General features: G+C 37.1%; 1 protein-coding gene across 13 annotated transcripts in view; it reads left to right on the forward strand.

Annotated features, from left to right (window-relative positions):
• The window catches only part of MAGI2 (membrane associated guanylate kinase, WW and PDZ domain containing 2), a 713,151-nt gene that overhangs the window by 201,055 nt on the left and 486,969 nt on the right, over positions 1 to 25,127 (forward strand). For 12 of the 13 annotated variants that reach the window (XM_033057437.2, XM_033057440.2, XM_033057436.2 and 9 more), the window contains exon 2: positions 14,693 to 14,809. In XM_033057437.2, the coding sequence (XP_032913328.1) occupies positions 14,693 to 14,809 (117 nt within the window). Of the gene's footprint in view, positions 1 to 13,101; positions 13,184 to 14,692; positions 14,810 to 25,127 lie in introns of those variants that run through there. The other variant, XM_033057441.1, reaches the window with a different exon arrangement.

The following is a 25,127-nucleotide window of genomic DNA, read 5'->3' on the forward strand; positions in this document are numbered from 1 at the left end:
TTGAGGTGTAATAGTTGGCTGCTATCCCAAAATGCATCCTTTTTCCATTTTCTATTGTTCTACTTTTAGCACAGATTAATACAGGCATTAATATTAACAATAATGATGATGATGATGAGAGTAGTAATAGTAATGAGCGTCTTTTTGGCTACTTGTTAGAGCAAGAGATAACCATTATGCTTTCAGAACAGAAGCAAAACCAAAACACATAGCATAACAGTATAGCATGAAAAGAAGGAGTTTCTAGGATGAGAAACATTTGCAGTGAGAAATTAATTTTATACTTGAGTTCATCTCCAGATCAGTATCACAAGGTGTTGGCTCGGTTCATTCTGGTTGAAGATAAACCAGACAGTGGCCAGGTCTGAGAGGGCCACCATGAGTCCATGGGCTTAGACCAGTTGATACTTTTTAGGAGATGCTATAGAGCTGGAAGCATCCTCAGAAGTTAGCTTTCCTCTTGGTTTTCCTTTATGTTTGGCATTCCTTTGTTGTTGTTGAAATACCTGCAACCAAAAGAAGTTGAAATCTTCATACACTGATTATTCCCTTTCTGAATAAGGGCATCTGCCAGCTCTTCTTTGACAACTGATGAGTTAGTACATCTTTTATATGTTTCTTAAGAACAAAACCCAGATCCCCTTTTCATGATGTCTTTGGTCTATTGCTGATTAAAAGATGCCTCCAGACTGCAATACAGGACAGACTGCTCTACTCAATTTTCTTTGAAATGTCTCTCCTCCATTTGTTTAATTAAAGCACTAAAAATCAGATGCCTTTGTGGAATACCTCTGAATTCACCTCAGGAATGAGATCATAGCTTCAACTGAAGTCAGCCAGCCATGGATGCTCTGCTCTAAGCTTCAGCAAACATCACACATTCATAACTTTTTGAAATGCTTTGGTTTCTTTCTTTTTGCTGGGATGAACATGATTTTCACTTCCCTCAGTGTCTTAGCTAGAACAAGAGAGTTCCCCTGCTCTAGATGTTCCCCCTCAGGAGTTCACTATTTTGATGTAGAAACTAGTTCTGAATCTGAGTTAAACTGATATTCTGACACCATTGCAACTTGTAATTTGTGCAAAAGAAATCTGATCATTAGCAGGGGGTCTAAATTATTTTTTGTTTATAATGTTCATTGACTGCAAACAAAAATATTTCTTCCCACCAGTATTACAGAGTCTGAAAGTCCTTAGGGCTTGTGCTATACTGATAGAGACCTGTATAGATATTTCCATTTTTGTGAGGCATTTCTTTAGATCTGATATCTATTGCAAGACAGAGTTATAGAGATACAGATGTTTTAGGTTCAGGCAGATTTATACATAGCCAATACTTGCTTGTTTGGGACATCAAGAGCCTTGCTCCTGTGGGGTTCACTTCCTCTGAGGACTCAGAATGGCTGGCAGGGCCACTAGGACCTGCTGTCCATTGATACTGATCCCCAAGATGCATTATTTTTTCAGTTACCATACAGTTTCTGAGAACTTCACACTGAGCAAGCCCAATGCAATCTTTAAGTTCTTCTGTCATGTAAACTAACTTACAGTTTTGGGGCATCACTTGGCAGCTCAAGGAGCCTTCAGAAGCAACCTCAGCACTCACATTGAACCCTTAGCACATTTTAGTTTGAAGAGACTCCTGAAGCAAAAATCTCCTTCCAAATGTGCAGTGGATGATATGGTTTATTTATTGCATTAAATATGCATTTTAAAGTCTTTATTTCATCCTGTGCCATCATCCTTTGCCCATCTTCCTAAAACAAAAGAGACATTTGCAAACTCCCTTAATGTAACCCTCTGTTTTGTTGTGCTCTGACACCTTATACCCCAAAATCTGAATGCAGCTCTACTCTGACATTAGCATTTGAGCTTGTTAGGATGACTTGCACACTAGCATTGCTCTGCATACGAGGTCCAAATTCACAAGTATTTGTCCAAGAGGCCTCACGGTAGTGTTTCAAAATGGATAAAGGTAAAATACTTCAAGGCAAGTACTGAAGTTATTCTGTTTCCTTTCAGTCTTCAAGTATGTAGAAGAGAATACAGGAGAGGAACAGAAATTTTCTGAACCATAGCTGCACAAGCATACAAGAATCCAGCCTTTTATTGTTTTAATTTCCTTTTTTATTGCAGTCTTAGAGAAACGGAAAATTTTTACTAGCTTCCTGATTTAAAACCATAAATCTATCCATTATCTCTGCTTGCTAGTTTAATACTGTCAAGCATGTTAAAAATAGAAAAAGGTAAATTGATTGCTGGCATTTCTTATATGTAAAGAAAGGTGTAAAATTTACTTACAGTATATTGGGCCTGTAGCATTAAATGAAGGAAATGACATTGGGAAAGTATGGATCTAATATTTTATGGGGTATGCATCAAAATCTCAACAAAGAAAGGCAGGTGAAATTACAGGCACATCCTGCTTGATAATGTTCATGTTTGAGGCTCTTTTAATGGCTTTGTGCCATATGCAGACTGATATTGACCTTAGCATGCACAGATAAAACTGGAAATGTGTAACTATTAATCCACACCTCAGTGGCTTGCCAAATTCTTTATTGTCTCATGATTTTAGCCCTCTAGTTTTCTCTTTTAATTAAGTAACAACTGTTAAAATGTAATATATTCTGTGCAAAACAACTACAGACTGTATTGATTTCAGTCCAGCAGATCATAGCCATGGGGACAACGTGCCTGAAGGGTAACAAAGTGAACCTACAGCTCTGTCATCTCACTTTTTTCCCCTGATGTGACACCTTTCTGCTTCTGGGGATGCAGAGTGAGCAATTTTAGTCCAGCTGTAATTTGTATTTTGTTTTGTGGCTCAGCAAGCTGGGGTATTAGAGAAGTGCAGCAGCACTCTCTTCCCCAGAGGTGGAGGGCATCGTGTCTCTGCAGGCAGAGTGCATGATCTTGCTGGAGTACTCACCATCTGCCTGCCTACAGCTCCTGGGAACAGGAGCTTTTTATTTCTCTGTTGAAACATATTATGTAAGCACACATATTTTTCACAATCTAATTTTCCACAATACACAGTGTCTCTTTTGGTCGTTTGCATTTTCCAGCAGTGCTAATTAAATCAGCACGAGGGGACTCAGCTAACCAACTGAGACTGTCCCAGAATATAACAGCCTCTTCATGCACTGAGCAGCTGGTTCAGTGCTACAAGACCAAGTGCTGTCTTTCATGCTAAAGTACCATTCTACACAAAAGGTACCTTTGATGGCATAAAGACATTGCTCTATTGGCTACACATACAGGAATTTTGAAGTGTTTATTGAGTGGCATTTAAAAGATGTCAGTTTTTTTGTTTTAAAAGATCAGTTCCATTTCTGTAGGTTTTTGAGAACAGGCTAATTTGAAACTACATTGTGTTTGCAAGCTGGGGATCTACTATTTTTGTCTGACCCAGAGACTGGTCATGCAGTCTGGCTGTGCCCAGAAGTGAAGCACGGTGTTGCACTGCTTAGAAAACTCTGTCAGCAGTAAGTACATGGTAATCATTTGCTTTGTCATCTACAAATCTCTATGTTGTATTTTGTGGTTATTTATTTGCTTTCATTTCATCCTGTCATTTTATCTCTGAGACAAGCAGGAAGATTTTCCTTTCCTTATGTGTAAAAGGAGTGACTGTAGGAATTGTATCCTCAGTGGGACTGATTCAGAGGCAGAATTAGAGAGGGTGTCTGCCCTGAGACATTGCAGCAGTCAGAACATCCAGACTCTGGTGCTTCCTTTTTTTTTGCCTTGACTAAATGTTTGTCAGAGACCACCAAACATAATGATCCAGAGTGTGATCCAGAGCAATAATTCTCTGATGTGAACTGTTCTGGTACCTGGAGCTGAGTGCTTTTATGACAAATATTGTTATATTTAATTAACACCTAAGTAGGGAGTTAATTCCCTTTCAGTGGAATTAACAGTATGTTTGTCTTGTAAATCTCTAAATACTACATCCACTGCTACTCTAGTTATGTCTTGTTTGATTTGTTTTCAAGCCTAATAATGACCTGTTCCACTACTAGAGGAGAATTTGTTACAGGTGACCTCAAGCACTCCACTGCCTTCCCTCTCTTCTTGACTGAAATGCAGGTTTCTAAGCATGCAGGACATACCACCACTGCAGTGTTGTCCCACAAATGCTAACAGTGCATCCACTGCTCTGGTGACCTCTCAGCACGTGGAAAGATAGTTTGTAAGTTTAGTGCAGAAGACAATCTTTCCCAATGAATTACAGCTGCACTGATTACCAAGGAGTGGAAACATCTGTGCCTGGGTTTGGATGTTATAAAAGAGTAGGTGAGCTGGCCAAAAGCTCCGGTTGGAGTTAGAGCTTGGGGCTGAGAGGCTGCTGCAGTTTGGGATGGAGGCTGCTGGCTGTGCTGTGAGGAGGAAGGGACGTGTGGTCATGCCAGGGACAGACAAGGTGAGAAGATGCTCTGTGAGGGACAGCCAGGGTTGGGTGGCCAGCTAAGGGACGGGTTGGGGTTTAGCCTGTCATGTAGAAGGAACAAAGAAGCTTGCAGAGAGGAGAGAAGGAGTCAGAGTTGTGTGGAGCTGCCTAGGAGGGAAGGAGTCAGAGTGGCTTAGGAGAAGTTCACTGAAAGAAGGCATGTAAAGTTTTTAATGAAGGACAGGTGATGCTGTCAGTCCATCTTGACATAATTGCAATGTCAGCATGCTGAGGCATTCACCTGCACTTGCTGGGGGACAGAAGTGCTGCTTGCTCAATTTCCAGCATGACTTGTTTTGGTTTTCTGTGCTGAGAAATTTTCTGTCATGGTTAACTTGTGTGATAGCTGTGAGTTGGTGCCACTGTGGGCTGCAGGCTTAGAGGAACACCCCACACAGAGGGAATACAGAGAGCTGTGACACTTAACTGGTGCTGAGTATCGTGTTGTGTATAAAACTGGAGGATACCTTCCCAGATATATTTGCATGTTTTGTGTTGCCTTAACTCCCCATTGCTGAAAAATAGCCGCAAAGCATCTCCCCTTCACATTTTTCTCTGAGTTTTACTCTTGTTTTGACTTGACATAAATGGCATGACACTTGATTCGGGAAAATCAAAATTCAGGAAAGGAAACACATTTGATAACATATATGCAATTCAGTTTAGAGATTATCAATAATTTTGTGACTTCTGAAAAATTCAGATTCTCTATTGCAAACCTGAGTTTGCAATTTACAGACCTTGTACTCAAGAAACTTGTCAAATGCTGTTGTGTTATTTATGACTATCAGAATACAAGAAAGTAATGTATTGTAGTGATTTTTCACGGTACTTTATGAGTTCAGACTGAGATGCTACGAAGACTTTAAAAAAACTGGGCTGCCATGATTTAGATACCTAAATCATATTTTTAAACCATTATTAGAACTCATACAATGGTAACCTCTGTGAGCTTACTTCCCTCATAAATTGTGTATTGCTGGATTTCTTTTACCCAGATTAATTTTTCTTTTTGCAAAGTGTCAGCACATAATTCACAGCCTATTAATATGGCAATATTATTTCCAGAAGTAAGGAAAATAAGTCTCTATCTCAAGCAATTAAAATTGTGCAGCTATGATTTAAGTAAAATACCTTTCAAATAATTCAAGTCTGGTAAAATTATGCCACTATTCCAATTCAGTCTTTCATATTTTATTTAAATACCTGTCAGACCTCAAAGTTCCATCACAGTTGTCTTCCACAAAGATAAAATGAAGAGTATTAGAGAAAAAGAATATTTGTGTCCCTAGTAGATGAACAGTTGTACTGATGTATTAATAGAAAAAGAGTATTAAACAGAACAGTATCTTTTCCATTAAAGATGAGGGGTAATTTGTCTGCTTTTGCAGTGAACTGGTTTTATCCATTGCAAAGCAAGGACAGGAGAATGTTTGTCCACAGAAAGAGAAATTTGCACATATGAGTTCTGCTTTTGCTTGAATAATAAACTTTTTAACAGAATCTTCATGAAGATGGGAGCTACATGGGTAGACTTGCAAGCACAGGGTTTAGGGGCAGCTGGCCCAGAATGGAGCTCAGAGGGGACTGCAGAGCTCTGGGTGTGGACAGCAGAGGTGGCTTTTGGTACAAGTCAGCTTTGTGCGGCTGCTCCTGAGGAATATTGCCTGAGCAGGCTCTTCCAGGTGTTGTAGACATCCACCAGCTGGCCCCAAGAGAACTTGCAGGGTTTCAGAGCTGGGTGAGTCACCCTTAAAGCACAGAGAATTGTACAGAGAATTACACTGACGCAGTGAGGCATAATTTGTATGCAGCCAGAACAAATGAGGTCCCCATTATCACCATTATTGTGTATTACAGATTAATGCTGCTTTTTTTCAGAGAGGTCAATTTGTCTCTTTTTTTTCCTGATGAACATGTCAGTAAGCAGCATGTGGGTGCTTTTTTTTCTTCAGAATATGCACATAAAAACTGTTTTGCACTTTGATTAAAAATATAATTCTTACGTATTTATGACCTTTTTTCCCTCATTAATTAAATTTGTCTGTGGGACATTTCTGACTAATATAGATTTTTTCCAGAATACATAACATCTTCCCGGAAATACATCCAACTCAAATAACAATACAAATGTACTTCTGAATCTAGAACCAGCCTTGCTAGTCTGTTCAAATGTTTTTAGCATGATACAGTCAATCTCTAGTTAAATCTATTCTGTGAGCGACATCTTTATGTGCCATCAGTTTTCAAAGTGGCTTTGTCTTCAGAAGAATACTAATAACATGTATTATTTCCCTTTTCCAACTGACTTCTTGAAGTCAGTTTCTAGAACTTTCTTTAGGAGCTGTATCTCAGAGCTTGGTTACATAACAAACATTGGCATTAGCAAATTTCAAGCTCTGTTGTGACACCCTTTGACCAAATAGAAGGAGATTTCTCCAAGTGGGAGCATCTGAATGCCAGGTAGTATTTGGCTGCTAGCAAAGACTTCTGTAAATAAGTACAAAGAAACCTATCTGTGCAAACATTGCTGGCTTCTATATGACTGCACAGGACAAGTGTGGGTTTTGACATTCTCATTTTGTAAGTAAATGTATAATTTCTTACAATTTATGTTTGTCAAAAACATCTGTAAAGATAATTATTTGCCTTGTAGCAAGTCTTGTAGGAACAATAGGAGTCTTTTAAAAATCTCAGTAGCAGTCATTAAAGTTTTTGTGTAAGTTAAAAAACAAATCATTGATAAACTAGAGGCATCTACAAACAGCTGGTTCATAATTAGCTTTAGCAAATTTGCAAAACTGGAGTACAAGGCAGTTCATTTCCAGACAGGTTTTATAGAGAGGAGCAACATTATTTGAACATTGCTTTATTTATGCGCCTAATAGCTGGAACACCCAATAAAAGATGAGTGTTCTGAAAGCAAAGTGCCCCAAACTGTCTTCTCTGTTACAGGAATGACAGCTGGCCCTTTTTTTACCAACCAGTAAAATAATGGCATTTTCCAGCAACTTCCATCTAGAACTGTGCTGAGTAGTAAATTAACTGAAGAAAACAAAACAAAGTACCTCTAAATAGCAAAACTACAAAATTATTTTACTGGGTAAATGTGCATTTTTGGGGTTGACTTGGGGTGACTTTGAGAATGGAAAGTCCATGTTGCATGCTACTAGCAGCCTTTGGGAGGTGCTGGAGCTGCTTTGCAATGGAAACTGTCTCTGTAGCCATGAGGAGTGGAGGTCTGTGTTGTAATAAGAGCTGAGGTTCAGCAATCTGAGGTAAAGTACAAAATGCAGATGTGTTTGGCTCTGTTGATTCTCCTGCTGACACAGCCTGCCTGTATCATTACAAACCACATTTTTGCTTCCAGGACAGTGCATACTTGTGTCTTCACATTTCAAACAGAGGCTTGAGGCTAGCCACAGAAACTAAGAAAATAAATCCAGGGAATGATATGCTCTTACAGTGTTCCTAGAATCAGTCCTCCCCGTGGTGCTGGTCTCATTTGTGGCTGCTCCAGGGTATCCTGTTTATCTGGTCCTCAGACTACCCCAGAAGGTACAACAGAGGCAGGTGTAACAGTGCTGAGCTGAGCCCAGGGTGTCCTGAAGCACTGAGGACTCCTCTGCTCCCAGAAACCAAGTGGAAACTTTCTCCACTGTGAGGATCAAAGAGTGCAAACCTCAGTCTGTGACTTCGTCTGAAGAGAGCAGGTGGAATGTATCATCTGTAGAGATTAGGGAATTACATTTTTGTGCAGGCATACATCCAAATATGAATTTTCATAATGGAGGAAATCAGTCACTGTCTAGAATTTATTGCAGGTTTTTTTATACAGTCTGTATGTAGTGCCATCCCAATGCAGTTTAACCTGGAAGTCCTACCATCCTGTATTTTAAAATCTGGAGTTTAAAATGCCAGGAGGAAGAAATCAAAGGATAAAACTAAGGATACAAGTCCAAGTGTTATAAATATGATACATGTGTATGAGATATAATATAAAAGCTCCATAAGCAGAAAGGTTAGTAATATAATCCATACCCAAAGAGAAAGACTACAAAATAGCAGGCTATTAAAGAGAAGGTCATTGCCCATCAATAAATTAGATCTTAAAATGTTTTTCACTATGTATAGCACATAGAAGAATACCAAGATCTAATTTTTTCCAAACCCTTTAAATTTGTTTAGACCTTCATTAAGAGATCATGAATACAATTTATTGGAGTAGCCCCAAATATGAAAGAAATTAATTTTCTCCTTGAGGATTTTCTTGCACAATTCCCTCTTGGTTCTCCATCATAAACATTCTACAGACCTCATAGCTCACCCCAAAAGTTTGAGGTTTTGTAGATAACTCAGATGGCAGACTTGGCTGAAGGTGGGGGTGAAAGGCAGAAATGCAATGATGCACAGTTTTATCCAGGGATAGAAAGGCTTTAAAATAACATGTGTGATCTTCAGCTGATGACTGGCAGTATAGTAAATACTTCTTATAATTTACTAAAGTTTCTGGGTTGGTTTTTTTTTTACTGTTATGATGTTTACATGGAGACCTGAAGAACATCCCTGGTTGAATATATACCATGACTAGTGAAATGCCAACACTCATCATTATACTAATCTGAGCACTAGATAGGTTTGAGAATAATTTCCCTTGAATAATAGGCTTAACTACAGGCTGTATTTTAATAATGAATCCTTATACAATCCAACCAAGAATTTTCATACCACTTGGAAATTTCATATTCTCTCATAAAAGTGATTTTTCTGGTTAACTGTTGCCAGTTAAAGAAACTATTAAAGTAAATCATCTTACACTGACACATAAGTTTTAAGTGCCTGAGTTCTTTATTAATCAAGTACTAAAATAAGAGATTTCATTTGTTTAAAACATATCATTTGTAGTACAAATAGAAGGAACTAATATGAACAGTGATAATCATATTATTTTTTCTTTAATGAAGGTTTTCTTAAGGATTTTTTTTTTTTTAAGTTCATGACAATAAAATATCACTGAACTTGTGGGAGGGAAAAAGGAGTTGTGGTGCTTTTCTTCTGAGAGGATCATCTGGGGGAAAATCTGGGGATAAAGCAGGAATTTTTTGTTTATGCTTAAAATCTTTCAGGGTGTAAGACAGAAGGGAGCTATGGCTGACATTGGCTTTCTCACAGCTGTGTGGAGCACATCCCTCACTGCTGCTCATTGCTGATTTTTGTGCATCAGCCTGGAGGTGTGTGGGTCTGGAGAACAGGACAGAAAGAGGGGAGTTATGGGTCACCTCACATTAGGTTTTATATGACAGAATGAAAAAAATGCTAGAGATGCTTAAAGATAAGTGGCCATGGTGTCACTAAAATGATTGCAATGACTAAGATGTGTTCTACAGGGTAATTTCAGGTATTCTGAATTCTTGTTGAAGCATTTAAAAACACATTCAGAAATGAGCAATTTGACCATGCACACAGCTTTTTACCTGTGATGACTATAATTTTCTTGATATATCCCAGAAAGAGTCACAAAATATATTCTTGCACTCACCTTCTTGGGTGAAAGAATTTATCTCATTGGTAGAGAAAAGAACTAATAAATCAGATATTCCTAATTTAGCTGATTTAAAGAATTTAGGTCATCATTTAGGCTACTTACAAAAAGATCAATTGCATTACCAAAGATTAGATTAGCAAAGGAAAAATTAATCTAGCAGGTACCAAATTGCACTTATTCTACTGAAGAGGTGCAGAAGCAACTGGAGCTGTTGTCAGATGGCCATGGACCCACCCCATGGTACCACCTGAAATAAATAATTTTGATGAGACTCTCCAGTAGAATACTCCTGCTCAAGCTGGTGAAAGCTGGGTCATTCAAGGCACTTGATTTTGACAAATATATGGCTTCTGTTTACAATCAGAAGCAGAAACTTGTTAAAAACAAAGGGCAAGCCAACCCGATGAAAGTAGGGCAGTAGAAGAGAGGGGGTAGTTTATTCTGCAAGTTTGAGTTTGTCTGCTTTCACAGAGTAACAATATTAAGATATTTCCTTTAGTTTCCCCAGACACAAATCATGTATAGATGCAATTATAGATCTAAAAGTCTTTCTTGCATGTAGATATTTCTAACTAGGAGTATTTATAGAAGCCAGGGAAACTGAAATCTTTGAAATTTTAATCCCAGCAAATAAAATATCTAAGGCAAACTATTCTCAGATGAGATGTGATTGATTTTACTGTTAAAAGAATTCAAATAATTTACCACACCACATTTTGGGAAGTCAATTTGATGAAGTATTATGATACAAATATGAGCAAATACTAATGGGTGAATACTCAGAAGTGTTTGAAGTTTGCACCAATAAAAATGTGTTAAAGGTAAAACAGATTATTTAGAGCTACCATTGCAGGAACAAGAGGGATGTTCATGTTTGCATATTCTTTGTGGAAAATATAATGCAAGTGTAGTCTCCAGCTGGAGCATCAGTGAGTTACCACATAGGAAATTACAAAAAAAAAGGTTACAATATTTAGAATTAGAGAAAATCATAGACCTTTATCCCTGACATTTTCTTGGAAATTACAATTATCTTCAAGTGTGAATCTTCTAATGAGCTAGAAACTATTCAGTACCCTTTTGTCTGTGTTTTCTTTATTGTAATTCTTTTCTGATTGGACTTTTCTACTAGATTTTTGTAAGGACAAATGAAAGAAATGTTCTACTTTGCTCATTAAATTCATAAGTATAACATGCAAACAGTGGTTTTTAGTTCAGCCAAGTGTGACTTACTTTATAATGTCTGGAATCAATTTCAGTCATGGTTATGAGTTTGCCATGATTGGTAGCTGTACCTAACCCACACATACATTATGCAAGAGATCATTACTGGAAGTATTTAATTCACATCCTATGTTTGTCAGCTAGCAAAGCGAAGGGATTCATTGGAGTGAAATGAAACTGAGACAGAGCACAGGCCTCAAGCCAGCAAAAAGAAAAAAACAAAACCATAACAGCACTGTGTGGCTGCAAGGCAGTGAGTGCTCCATCCCGCTGCTGTCAGGCTGCTCCTGTGGCACGGCCAAAGACCCCTCTGAGTTACGGGCTCTGGGTTTGGTTCCTGAGCCCTGAGCTCTGCAATGCCTCTGACACACTGCTGCTGTCACATGCAGAGAGCAGGGTGTAGAGACCCCCAGGGCAGTGCTGGGGGTTTGTGGAATGTTGGAATGGGCACCGGTGGTCCCTGAGCACCTTCCCAAACTCCTCCACTATGGGCGACCTGGCAATGAGAGAAAACAAGGGGTGGGGGGGAGGTTCGTGTCAGGAATTCTTCAACATTTCAGTAATTTTCTGAGTTTTTTCTGAAATTTTTGTAGTGTACTATAAAAAGAGAAAATAAATGGAAGTTGAATTCTACAGAAACCAAGTCAGTCACTTGTCTAACAGGACCGGATAGGACCATTAAATAGTAGTTACTGACTGTAAAAATGCTTTTTCCCCATTTCTTTTTCTCTGAACTTATTTTCAATGTCACTGTTCTTCTTTCCCTCCAAAGCAAACCAAATTATACTAGTTTGTGTCTTATTTACAGCCTTTCGGGAGAATTTTCTGTCCTTATTAATCATGTTATTCTTGATTTATATAGTCTGTAACACAAAATGTAATTCACTGCTACTGAATCAAGGCTGGTTTACATGTCTGCAATTCAATATAGTTGTCTTACAAAAGTCTGATGGACCCATAACTGCACACACAAGATGTTGTTCTGATTGTATTTTAAAAGGATCAGGCTGCTCCAAAGCTCAGGTACTATAAATACCACAAAAGTATGTCTAGAGTCAATATGCTTTTAAAAAACATCAGGTAAAACTGCAGAACTTTTTAGGGGAGAAAAGCAGAAGAATGACAATTGAAAGGATGAACTAAAAATACATTGCATCTATTTTTCAGGGCTCTAGAACTATTTTATTTTTTACAAATTCCAGGAGTAAAAGTTGTTATACCATATTAAAAATATTAAAAAAAGGAAAGGTAGTATATACCCAAAAAATTGAAAAACATGAATTATTTCCGACAGCAGGATGACTTTTGAAGAAGAAAATTTACAATTGTAGATGTCTTGACTGTAGTTAATCTGACTGCATATACTCAGATATTAAGAAAAAATTAAATTGTTTCCATTGTGCTTGGGAGTTGCTAAGTTTTATTTCCTCTGCACCATGATTTTATTTCTCTCTATTTCTGTTAGAAACTTGCTTTTGAATTGCAATTAACAAATGCAAGGCTGTAGGCATCTCTTCCTGTAAATGCACGTTTTTATATCTAGTTTGGAATATGCAATTTGCCAGAAATTTCAGGTGACTCTTTTTATGAAGTGCTTAGGCAGTTTTAGTGCATTCATTACACATCTTGAACTAAATTAACTAAATGGTTGTGTTTGAAATAAGAGCCTGTGAATAAAAAATGCACTTTGAGGGTCAGAAACCTGTGTAGGTACCAAAACTTACTAATGTTAGAAGTGGAATGATTTGGGTTTGTGTCAGTGTGCAGGCTACAGCTGTTGTTCTCGAGCTGACATTTTCTCAAGCTGCCAAAAAGCATCTGCATCACTGGGCATGTTCTGTATAATAGAGTGAGAAGAGCAAGAGCTGCAGGACCTTTACTCTCTGCAGCCGATCACAGAGGACAGCAGACTCAGAATTTCTCTACAGCCTCCTCAGAAATCTCACATGGAGTTAGAAGTAAGGATGGTCTTGTCTGCAACCTGAACTATTGCAATGAACAGGGTCAGTGGTACAAAGCAATAGATCGATTAGAGCTTGGGGATCCTGGAAGAGCAGAGATCCATGTGGAAGTTTTCAGCCTCAGGGAACCAGGCATGCAGGTATTTTGTATCTTATGAGCTGGGGTGCTTTTCTCCCCCTTCTGATTATGAAAGTTTGCTGGGTTTTTTGCCTTTAGTGAAAGAAGACAGAAATTATTTACAAGATTTTTATAAACCTGGAACAAAAGGTTTTGAAGTTACTGACAAAGAGCAGCAGTAATAACATTATGGACTTATAATAGGCAGATAAATAGGAATAGCTGTAAGAATAAATATATTTTAATTTATAATAATTTGTACTCTGCAGTTACTTTCAAAAAATCAGGTGGGGATGTTATGTGTTCCTATTTACAGGAAAATCTTTATGTAGTCTAAGTCAATAAGACTTTTGGTAGAGGGCTCAATAGCAAATGCCATTTGAAAAAATGTTTTAAGGTTTCACGTGTGAAGCAACAAGTTAGGGACATATCTACTTGCAATTTTTCATCTCGGGGATACATGACAGAACTCAATGTAGTAATGATTTTCTATATTTTTCCTATGTCAGAATTTCAGAAAGAAAAGAAATAGAGTTATTTATAGACTTCTCCATAATTATAAATGTGATCCCTATTTAAAGTTAAAAGAACTGGGGAGGAACTATATTGGGAAATGCTTATTAATCATGTTGGATTAGATTTATAGATATACCTTTCATAGTGGAGCATGATACACCAGTCAATGGCTAAACAGTACTTTAAATTGTTTTGTCCTGAAGTTATAGTAAAAGTGGCACATACAAGGTTTTTTACTCAATTTTTTTCCACATTTGCACTGCTTTGCTGAAATTTTGTAATGACACTTTTGGTGATGGAAATAAAATATGAACTCTTGTTTTTGATAGTGTCTCTTTCAATTGTGAATTCTATCAGAACTAAATAAAACATATAACATTTATATGGTTGCTAAGAACAGCCACATTTTATTCTGCTTACACAAGGACTAAAAACACTGAACACTGCAGAGTGATTTTGAACCAAGATTTTTGGTTTAATAAGAAATGGGAAATTGGTACAAGGTCATTGGAAACAGAATACCTTAGACTTTATTATTTGGATACCTATGTAGGTAGTTGTATAATAGCAATATATTCAAGTTTTATGCAAAAAGAAAATTGACAGCTCTACCTATAATCCTATATCTCTTCTCTGAACTGTACAGATTTAGTCAGTTATTTATCATTAACTGCTTTTAACCTTTACATTACCAACAGTAAAAAATACTGTACCAACCACATGCTTTAACCAGAAAGTTCTGTGTGCTTCTGATCTCCACCGTGACAGAAACATGAAGGAAAAGGAACCACAAAGACTTCACAAGTGATTCATTGCTTCCATCAATGCAATGTAATTTTAAATTGTACTTTCATTTGTCTTCTCCCTAACAGGAGGCATTGTTGATAAGGACCTTCGTCACTACCTCAACCTACGGTTCCAGAAGGGTTCAGTGGACCATGAACTCCAGCAGATCATAAGAGACAACCTCTACCTCCGCACAGTGCCATGTAAGTAGGCTGGAGATGACAAACCTGGCTTTTTAGTGGCAGTAGGCTATCTGGGTGAGTGCTGCTGAGGCCCTTTGCAATGCATGAGGTGGTGGTCTGTGAATGAAGCAGTCTTCCTGTAAATTGATTTGTGGCTTGGTTCCAGTCTTCCACGTTACTGCTGAGAAATTTGGCTGTGCAATGCCGATGTTTTCATGGTGTTTTCAAAGTTGGAATTTCATGAAGTCCATCTCTAGAATAATAATAATCTTATTTCTTCTGTAAAAGAAAGAACAAATTTAAAGAGGAAAAAAAAGTTTTTTTGGACTGGTTCAGTGGATGTCTAAGAGAGAGTTTGATCTGCATCATGTTTCACATATTCATTATGTAATAATGCCATTGGATTTAGAAAGCAATAGGGTAACAGAGGAAATGTATAAACTGTGTTTTGTTTGAATGCAACAGGCATAGCAATGAAATTTTGGACTGTCTTGAATATGTGTTTGTTGCCAAATAAGTCAATTTTCAAAATATTCTGAAACCTCTAAGGTAAATTTTGTTGTATTGACAATATTCAGCTATTTTGACAGTAGACATGAAATTAAGCAGAGTCACACCAGCTGTGGACCTGTCAGGGCCTTGCCTTTCAGAAAAGATCTACTTGGTTGACAGACAATATATCATTTTAAATGGAATTAAGTTCCATTATTCTTCCTTCATAAAATAATTGCTTAGTAGACATAAAATGGATCTCCTGGTTTTGGAAAAAAGGGGTGCACTTTTGAACTTACAGGTTTGACCCTGGAATTAAAGGCAGAGGAAGGTATGCTGAGTAAGAGGCTGTGCTATTTAAATGGCAATGAGTGGATACTCTTTGAAAGCTGAGTTGTTGGGAATGTTACTGTATGTTTTTTTCTTTCATAAATATTAAATAATGGAATTTTGAAAAGCTCCTCCTAAAAATAAATATAAATTCCTAATTTCTAATGTTCCATTTGTAATTGATCAGAAAGGAAGGTGGAGAAAAACATTTAAAAATTATTACCTGTATGCAGGAAATAAAATAGTGTTATATTTATGTGAGATTTATGATGAATTAGGTTTGTCTGAAAATCCTGAGAAACATTACAGCTGAATTGGAAACAAAAAAGTTTTGAGACTAAATCCCACTTCCAAGGGTGTCTAGGAGCATCGTTACCCTAAGCATATTCTTCTTATAACCCCAACCCATGCTCATTAGTGCCACAAGTTTTGGTTGAAGAAGAAGGAAAATACAACAATATCGCAACAACTGCACACGTGTGACAGACATGTCTGCCAGGAATATGGGCACAATAAGTATTTTTTGAAGTTGTTTTCGTTCAAGGCAATAATAAAGTGTTCTCATGTGTCAAGTAAAATACAATACTCACAGAAGCAAATTTGTCATTCAAAATGTAACACTACAACCACAGAGACTACAAATTGGAATCTATAAATAATACAGTATTTTCTTTCTGCTGTGTATTCTCCATCTTCTTTGTAACTTTAGGTGGTTAAATTCTTAGGTCATTATTGTATTATGTAGTGAGCATATTTGACTAAGTAAAAACTACATTTTGAAACATAATACTGTGTTACAGATGGCAGGTGTTGATTTGCCAGATAATCTGGCAAATGTTCTTGGAGAGTGGAGGACTCTTCAGTAGTAGTGGTAGGAAGAAGAAAAAAAAAAAAAAACAGAACAAAAAAACCTCCGTAGTGCATAATTGGTATATTTTCTTCTAAATGTTCTTGAAAAATTCTATGAAAGTAATCTTTCTTAAAAGTGGATATTGAAAAAACAAAAGCTCAAATGCAGACAGGATGATTTGTGGTTAGCTAAAGGATTTTTCATAGTCAAATGAAAAGGATGCTATCATATAGTTTGCAAACCAAATAACATCTAAATCATAATTGTGGTGAATCTTTCAATACAATTTTACTCTGTTCTGAGCATTCATGCCTAGGAGGGGAAATGTTCTCAAGGGTTTCTTATTTTCATACAACTTAACTGATTTTTGAATCACAAACTTACCATTCAAGGACATTGGTATTCAAAATCTTCTGCTCTGGGCAGTATTTTGTTTTTAAGCTCTGCACATAGTCTAAGAGTACTGGTTTTTTGTCTTAACACTGTCCTTAGCATATAGTGGTGATGTTAAACTGACTGTACCACTGCCCACAAGTTCACTTAATGAGTGCACCTAACCATGAACTTATTGCAGATCTTCCAACAGATGCCAACACAGCAGCACTCAATTTTGTCAAATTCTTGTACAGAAAAATAGGGAAACCCAGCTGCTGGCAGCATAGACTTAATTTCCAATGACAAGGTTGTAACACAAAGAGAAAAAAAAAGGAAAAATCAGTGGCAACATTTTCCTTTTAAAAATGTGTCTACAATCTTTGCTGTGTTACAGAGGCAGAATTGTCAGTAAAACTATGAGGAAGTTTATAGAGAGTCCTTGACCCTGAGTTCTTTCTGTCCTTTGCTCTCTGTTCACACTGGCAGCGCTGGCCCCAGCAGTGCAGTGGGCATGACCAGGGGTTTCTCAGCCTTCTAGGTCAGACAAAGTCATCTTTCACTTGCATTGCATGAGTGAATATACTCCATGTAACCAGGAAACAGAGAACTTATCCATACCTCTGTTAAATCAGGATAAGGGAACTTGAGTTAGACAGCTGAACTAGTATTTACTAGAAACTAGATAGGGCTGGTCCTTGGACTCAACCCTGACAGTGTCTAAACCCAGGCTGGAAAAGGCTTTAAACAGCCAACTCCAGTGGGAGGTGTCCCAACCCATGGTGTGGAGTGTTGGGATTAGATGATCTTTAAGGACCCTTCCAATCCCTTAATATTTGATGGCTCTATGATTCTAGGTAAGACTTTGAATTGTCTGTTATACAAGAATACGTCCCTGCGTACACCAAAGAATAGATGGGCCAGAATCACATGACATGAGAATAATGGATCAATTCTGCCCTCAGAAATTGCACCCCCTGGGAATGGGTTTGTGATCCTTACATTTCTCTATTTTTGCTCATGCAGTACCCCTTTCTATTAAATTAAAATGACCGTGTAACCCAGAGAGTCATGAGTGTCACAGTTCTCAGTGCCTTATAAAATTGATTTTCCCTGCATTGCCAACAGGAATGATATGCACATATCCCAGGGCAGGATGTACAATTGTGTTTGCAGCACTCAAGATGCAGCTGTAAACAAGGCGATTTTGGGGGAAAGAAAAGTTCCTCGTCATCCACTTTTAGAAGACCTAGCTGAAGTTGGTGTCATGCATTTTCTACTCCTTTTTCTGGTGTGCAGAATTTTAGCACTTTCCATATCCTAAACTTTCTCCTGAAGATATTTAGAAGCACTCTTGTAGTTGTCCTGCAATACAGAAAAGTAGACATGGTGAAATGTGGTAGCTGTCAGCACTGTCTGACCCTATCCATCCAAATCTAGGGATATGGAGAATAGCCACAAAACACATGTAGGGCTCTGAATGCTATAGGTGGACAACACCATCATCATGCTCTGTCTTGTGCTTGGCAGTGCTCTCAGCGAGCTGCAGTTGCCATGTGGGCAAGCAGCTTTCCAGTCTTCACTAATGTGAGATGTAGCTCTAACTTTGTGTCATCACAGAAGTAAAGATTTGAGGAGAGTTCATCACAGGGAAGCAGTTTTGGTAGTGACAGTCATGGTCAGACCTGTCTCCTTTGATATGTCCTTCCCAGCAAGCAATTGCAAATTCCATTTCTTTAAGAGATGGCAAAATAGGGTAGCTGTGGTTGAAAACAATCTATGTATGCTTCCTTTCCAGGCATGGAATGTGAAATGATAGTGGAAAACATTGTGAATAAACAGCGCTGTAAAAAGCCAAGGAGAAGCTGATTCATAAAAGTAAAAAGTCATCCATTAATTGGGAGAGAAGCTCATAGATATTCTCTGGGATATAGCCTTGGATGAGTTAGTCTATCCTGCTGCACCATAGGAGGATGCAGACCATGCATGCTTTCTTAGAAAAGATAGGATGAGGAAGCTTCCTAGATTTTGAGTTTAGAAAAAAAGAATTAAGTAAGAATAGAGTGGACTGGGTATATGGATCAGCCTTACAGCACCAGATATTACAGAATTACCATTAGCACAGAAATTGGATGAAGGATGTTTTATTTAAGACATTTATCAGCAGCATAGGAAAAAGAAATTAGGTTTGTAACTGAGCCATATTCTGTATGTGAGTGACCAGGGACAAGAAATGGAATAAGTATGAGCAGCAGTTTCCCACAACACCAAATCATGATAACAAACCCTCCTTTTTCTCAGCTTGCCTGTTGATGCCATGGGTACTCTGTATTAGGTGAATATAATTAACACTGCACTGCAAATATGACATTTATGTACACTTAATAAATCACTTCTGCTGTGACTTTTTTTCATCTTCTGTGACTATTTAGAGTTAGATAATTTTGAGTCAATATAAATAAGAGCCTCCCTTTCAAATATGGTTTTGTTCTATTGTATTTTAGTATAATCTGGTCTCTATATGAATTTAACCCACATGCTCTAACATAGTCTGTGTACTGCTGAAATGTTATATCTTTCAACATGCTTATATTTTTCGTCTTCCCAGATGAAAGAGTACATGCAGTGATACTTCTTTTTTTCGGGGTGTTGGTTTTATTTATCATATATAGTAAAAGTAGAGCCATTAGCTTTTATTTTGGTAATACTAAAATCAATAAAATATGTTTATATTTGAAGCTGCGCGGGAATTCATACTTTCTGACCTGAAGAAATCTCTATCTGCAAAACAAACAAGGTCTTTCTGTCAGAGAAGTGTAATATATTTGCAAACTTTAGTCATTCATACTCTACTTCATGGGTACCAATCAGAAATAATGAACTTCTGGGAGTAAGACTTTCCTGATGATAGATGTTACCATAGTTTGTATTTCTTCTAATACCTTTTATTTGCTCACAATAGTTAGTAAACACTGAATTAAATCCACATTAAATACTTAGGTTTTGATATGAGGTTTTGACATGAACCAAAGAAAAAGTTACTCTGTATTGGTTGAGGGTAGCCCAAACTCAGAATTGCATAGTTCTGCTGCTCAGGGTAAGGTTGTGAGGTGTACCTGACTAATCCATAATTGGGCAAATATGAAGCCTTTCAATTTTTTTTTTTTTGAAAAATACTTTTTTCTTCTTCTAAAAAGTATATAGCCAAGAAAATTCAAAGGGAAATGTGTGAAACAGACTTGCCAATGGCATGTGACACTTTTCTTACAAGTTTGTTCATGTCACAAGTATCTTACAAGAGGCATTGTCAGTGAAAGAGCTGCCAGTTTGATGTCATATGGAGCTATTGTAGGATAAAATAACCTGTGGTAAGCATACCATACTGCCAAGGAATGTCTGCATCACTGGAAATAACAGTACCTAACTTTAATGACTACTTTCTTCTTCCAATGTTAGCTATTGCTTAGACTTTGATGGTTCAGAATAGAGCAATGCAGAGCTCTTAAAAATGTTCTTGTTGTTGTGTATCTCATGGAGCACACCTCCAAAGTGTACTTAAAGTGAAATCACTGGCATCTCAAGTAAAATCAGGTAATTATGTGAGATGAGGGCCCCGCTGTGCTGCTTGCAGAACAGCCCTAGAAGATGAAAAAGACGTCACTGCTTCCCATAACTGACAGCCTAAATGGAGGGGGGAAAGAACAGCTGACAAAACAACACAGAGCACCAGCAATTCCTGAGATGTCCTGCGTGGGGTGGAGTGGTGGTGAAATGGTTGCCTGTGGACTTTGCTTTCTTTTCCACTGCTGCATTCACTATTCTTAATTACCCACTGAAAATGCACAGGGGACAATGACATGTTTCTCTGAGGACACTGTCAAGAGTGTTTGGCTTATACATCTTTGTATTGACTTTTCATGTTATTTTATGAGGCCTTTTATCTGTTTCAGAGCAGGGTAATAAAGGTTGCAGTCAGCACTTGTGCTTCTTCTCCATCAGTTTGTAGAGAGATTTGCCTGGGTCCTGAGCATCTTCGGGCTGCAGGGACTGCATTGCCATTGGCAGGAAGTGGATAAAAATAAAACCAGGATAAAATAATTTTTAAAATGTATTTATTGATGTGAACCCCAATTTTAATTAAAGTCTAAGGTAAACAGATGTCCAAACTATATCTCCAAATAACAACACCAATGGAAAATACTATACTATCTGTTAGTCTTGAGAGAGAAAATGTAAATAATTTATGTTGTTTTTCCTCAGAAATTTCTCAGTTCTACATATTGGGAACATCAGCTTCCAGGTATTCAGTGACTAAGTACTCACCTTAAATTAACATTATGCAAACAAAACAAATACAGCTCAAGGAGAAGGGGAGAAGGAATGTGTCTGGTGCGGTATAACTGTAGTAAGAAGTGAGAACAGTTGTAACAAAATGAAGAGCAGTAGTTGTGTGCCACTTCTCATATTGCACCTTGAATGTTCCATAAAGGTTGTATGATGACATTAGGATCCTTTCATTGACTGTACAGTTACACCAGTTCTGTTTCTCAGAGATCTTTGCACCCAAATCACATCTGCAAGACACCAAGGCTGAACATTGTCCCCTACTCCCGTTCTTCCCGCTCCTTTATTTCCTCCTTTCTGCTCTTTTAAATACCATGCTTTTCTCCCATTTTAAAAACCAAATCATCCAAAATCAGTAATTTTTTTATAAAACAGTGCCAATATAAATTATTTTTTTAACAGGTAATCTGTTGCCCTGCCAAATGGAAAGTTGATACAGTCACTACAAGTTTTAGCAGTGAAAAAAAGGATAAGAAAATGTTCTGAAATCGCAAACCCAATCTTTCTAAAAAATCATTTTCCTACAAAAGTGCATCATGTATCTTTCTTAACTCATGTTAGCTGGCATGTGATTTAAAGACATCTTGGGTTTCTCATCACATCTGTCTGGAATTATTTATATGTGGTAGAGTACATGCATAATTCCAGATGAGAGTTTAGTTGCAATATTTGTGCTGATTGACCCCAGGAATAAATACATGTTTATTTAAACTTTGGGGAACCTCTTTAGTGTTGCAAAATGGGTTCTCTAATTCATGGGGATACTAAAAGGATAAGAGATAGTAGGAGTTTTAAGTTAATTTTTATGATAGCTGTAATTTTTACTGATTACTAGCAGCAAACTAGAAGGGTAGTAGCATAAATCTGATGAAATACCTTATCTCATCAGAAAGAGAGTAGCATACAATAGAAGAGGCCATAAATAACTTACTTCACAAGTACAAGTCATAGTTCTTGAGTAGCCTAAAGCAACTTGAAGTTTGTGCAGAGGCTGTATCTCCCTATGACAGTAGACTTTTCAAGCCTGAAGGTTTTAGATACACTGCTGCCCTTTCTCCTTAAATAACCAAAGTATTTTGGAAATTTAAGAATTAGAAATACGATGAACAAAACTTGAAGCTTTGAATGAAATCATTCCTATGATTTCTAAAAGCATTTTTAATTTCCTACATGATCTTTCCAAATTGCCTTTTGATTTTAAAATATTTTTAAATATATCCTCTAGATAAATTTAGCCTCCATCTACAGTCAAATAGGTCAAAATTTGATTTTTTTTCTTAAGGTAAGCTGAGATACTCAAAATATGTGTTTCCTCTCAGTCAAGAAGATAAATTGTCAGAGACAATGGATAATTTTTACCTGGTGATTTTTAACTGAAGAACAACTGAATAGTGAACATGGAACACCAACAGCTGACCTTAGAAATTCAGAACAATATAAAAATAAAAAAGTTGTGTAAAAATAATCAATATTCTGAATTGAATGACCAGTTAAACTACTAAATCTATATTTGCATTATTGAATAAAAAGGTCCAATATCAATTTTGGGAGGATGTGCTTCTTTTGTTGCTTTTTTTTCCTCTTCTGGGGCTTTCATCTACAACCATAACAAAAGCAAATCAGTGGTAGTGATGATGGATGTCCTCATGAATAGATCATCTGGTGCATACTGAGAAATTGATGTGAATTGGTTGATTTGGACACCATGCTCTGTGCCACCATTCCCTTCATTTAAAAAGATCACTAATTACATTAATGAGACTATACAGCTTTCGAATTTTTTTCAAGATTTAAGATTTTCCCACCTGTAGAGAAAAAGGCACATCTTTTTGCTTATTTTATGTGTCTCACAAAAAAAAAAAAAGGAATTTCAACCTTCTGTGCATGATAAGCCCAGCTCAATGGAGAAGTGTCTCTAGTGGCACTAAGTTTTAGATTGAAAAGTACCCTGGCTGGAATAAATCCCTTTGAGAAGAAAACACATTAGAGAATAGAGATTAGAGGTGCTGTAACACTTGAAGAGGTGCTTAAGACCTGAAGTGAATAAAACTTTGGTTTTATCAATAGGAGTGAGATTTATTTTTAATTTACTAGCTGAAAAACTGTTATGAGGAAACTTCTTTTCTGCAAGTCCTTTTCTTTTTATTTTTCTGTATCCTGAGGATACTGCTGTCCTGGTTTTGACCCATGACAGTTTGTCAAAACTTTATCTTTCTCCTTTATCTCCAGGTTTTGATTCTACTTAATGCATTTTTCTTTTTCTAATGTATTACTGTTATTAACACATCAACCTCTTGACTAGCTCTCAATCTATTATGGATTATTCAAATAATTCTGTCAAATTTATTTCATTGAGTCTGAATAGTGAAACTTCCTTACTGTGGAGATGGTATGAATATATTTTGGTTAGAAAAAAATAATCAGAATAATGCAGAGGTTCCAGACCTCTTCATTTCAAATGAAAGCAGTGATCTGGATTTAAATGCAGAACAGTGTTGTAATTTTAGCTTTTAAATTCTTGTCTTTGAATTTTAAAAGCTTGCATTCACATATATTACAAGATCTAGAAAACACTATGCTTTTCAGTTAAGAGACCAGATTTTTTAAATTTCACAATAAATTACATTCACTATTATTTTATCAATGTGCCTGTCGGAACTAATCACTAATTCCTGTTAGACATTGCTAAGATATTTTCACATTACTCACAAAAACATGTATATGTAAGAAAGCACGAAATTCACTCTAGGCTGCTGAAGGTGTAGTGTCCACATGTGTTGTAGTGACCTTTAGCTGGTGATGAAATGCACACCTGCACTCAGTTTAACTCGTCTGTAATTTCTGATTCCTGTTTTTGATTTTGACTGGTTATTGAGCTTTCTGCTATGATTTCCTCAACTTGTATTAGTACTGACTTGAGTAAATGCTTGACCAGTTATTTCATTTGGCATTTGTTAATACAGAGAAATGCAGAAATTTATTTTTTTTTAAAGCTTTAAATCAAAACCACTATACTGCTTCTTGCAAAAATTAATTCTTTTTCTGCAGAAGAATCTGTGGAGCCCTTCCTCATTGCAGGTGTGTCAGAAGTCTTGCAGTAAAGCTCTGCCCTGTTATGATTCATTCATTTCACAGAACACTTCATTTAATTGGGAAATGCACGTTGCATTGTACTCCTCCTTGAAGAGCTCTTAGAACCCAGAGAACAGGCTGTTGTTTAATTACCTTTAATTCATTGGGAATTATACACTATGGGGGCACTCAAAATTGGCAAGATTTCCTTTCTTACATAAAAGTAGAAACCACTTTAATGTACAATATTCTCATAGTAGCAGCATCTATAAAAAAATTCTCTTGTTCCCTTAGAGTTGTCCTGCTTTGACTTTCACTAAAATGCTGAGTAGTTCTGAGCCTCTGCACGTTGTTGACTCCATATTTCTAAGCCCTGGCTGACTCCCTGCTCAGAAAGCTCCTGGTTTGGTGGCTGACTCGAGCCTTCCATAACTGCTCAGGGACAGGAAGCTTATGACTTCAGGTTTTACACAGGTTGCAAAAGGTGGTTTTGACCAAAGCTGGACTGGGCATGGACATTTGTAACTTTAGTTCATACAACAAGCAAGGCTCATTTCCAAAGATACCTCGTTTTATGTCCTCTAGATGAGCTAGTGCGCTACCTTCTCAAGAATAGGATAAAAATCAGACTGGTTTCATATTTCTCTTTCTTCTGGGTCCTGTGAGGACATGGTGAAAGGAGTACAGCTGAGTAGTGAGTCATTCTACTATTCAGGGTTTCATTCAACAAATGTGGGAAATGTAATGTTGCCCATCAATTACCAAAGACAAAGATTATTCCCCGTTCTGTATCATGTAGAATGAGGCTAGCTGTAATATATATTATCTAATCTTCAGTTTATCTTCACGTACTTCGAAAATAATGAGTATTTCCTATAA

The sequence above is a fragment of the Catharus ustulatus genome, chromosome 4 (genome assembly GCF_009819885.2).
Source record: "Catharus ustulatus isolate bCatUst1 chromosome 4, bCatUst1.pri.v2, whole genome shotgun sequence".
In the NCBI taxonomy this organism is placed as follows: Eukaryota; Metazoa; Chordata; class Aves; order Passeriformes; family Turdidae; genus Catharus; species Catharus ustulatus.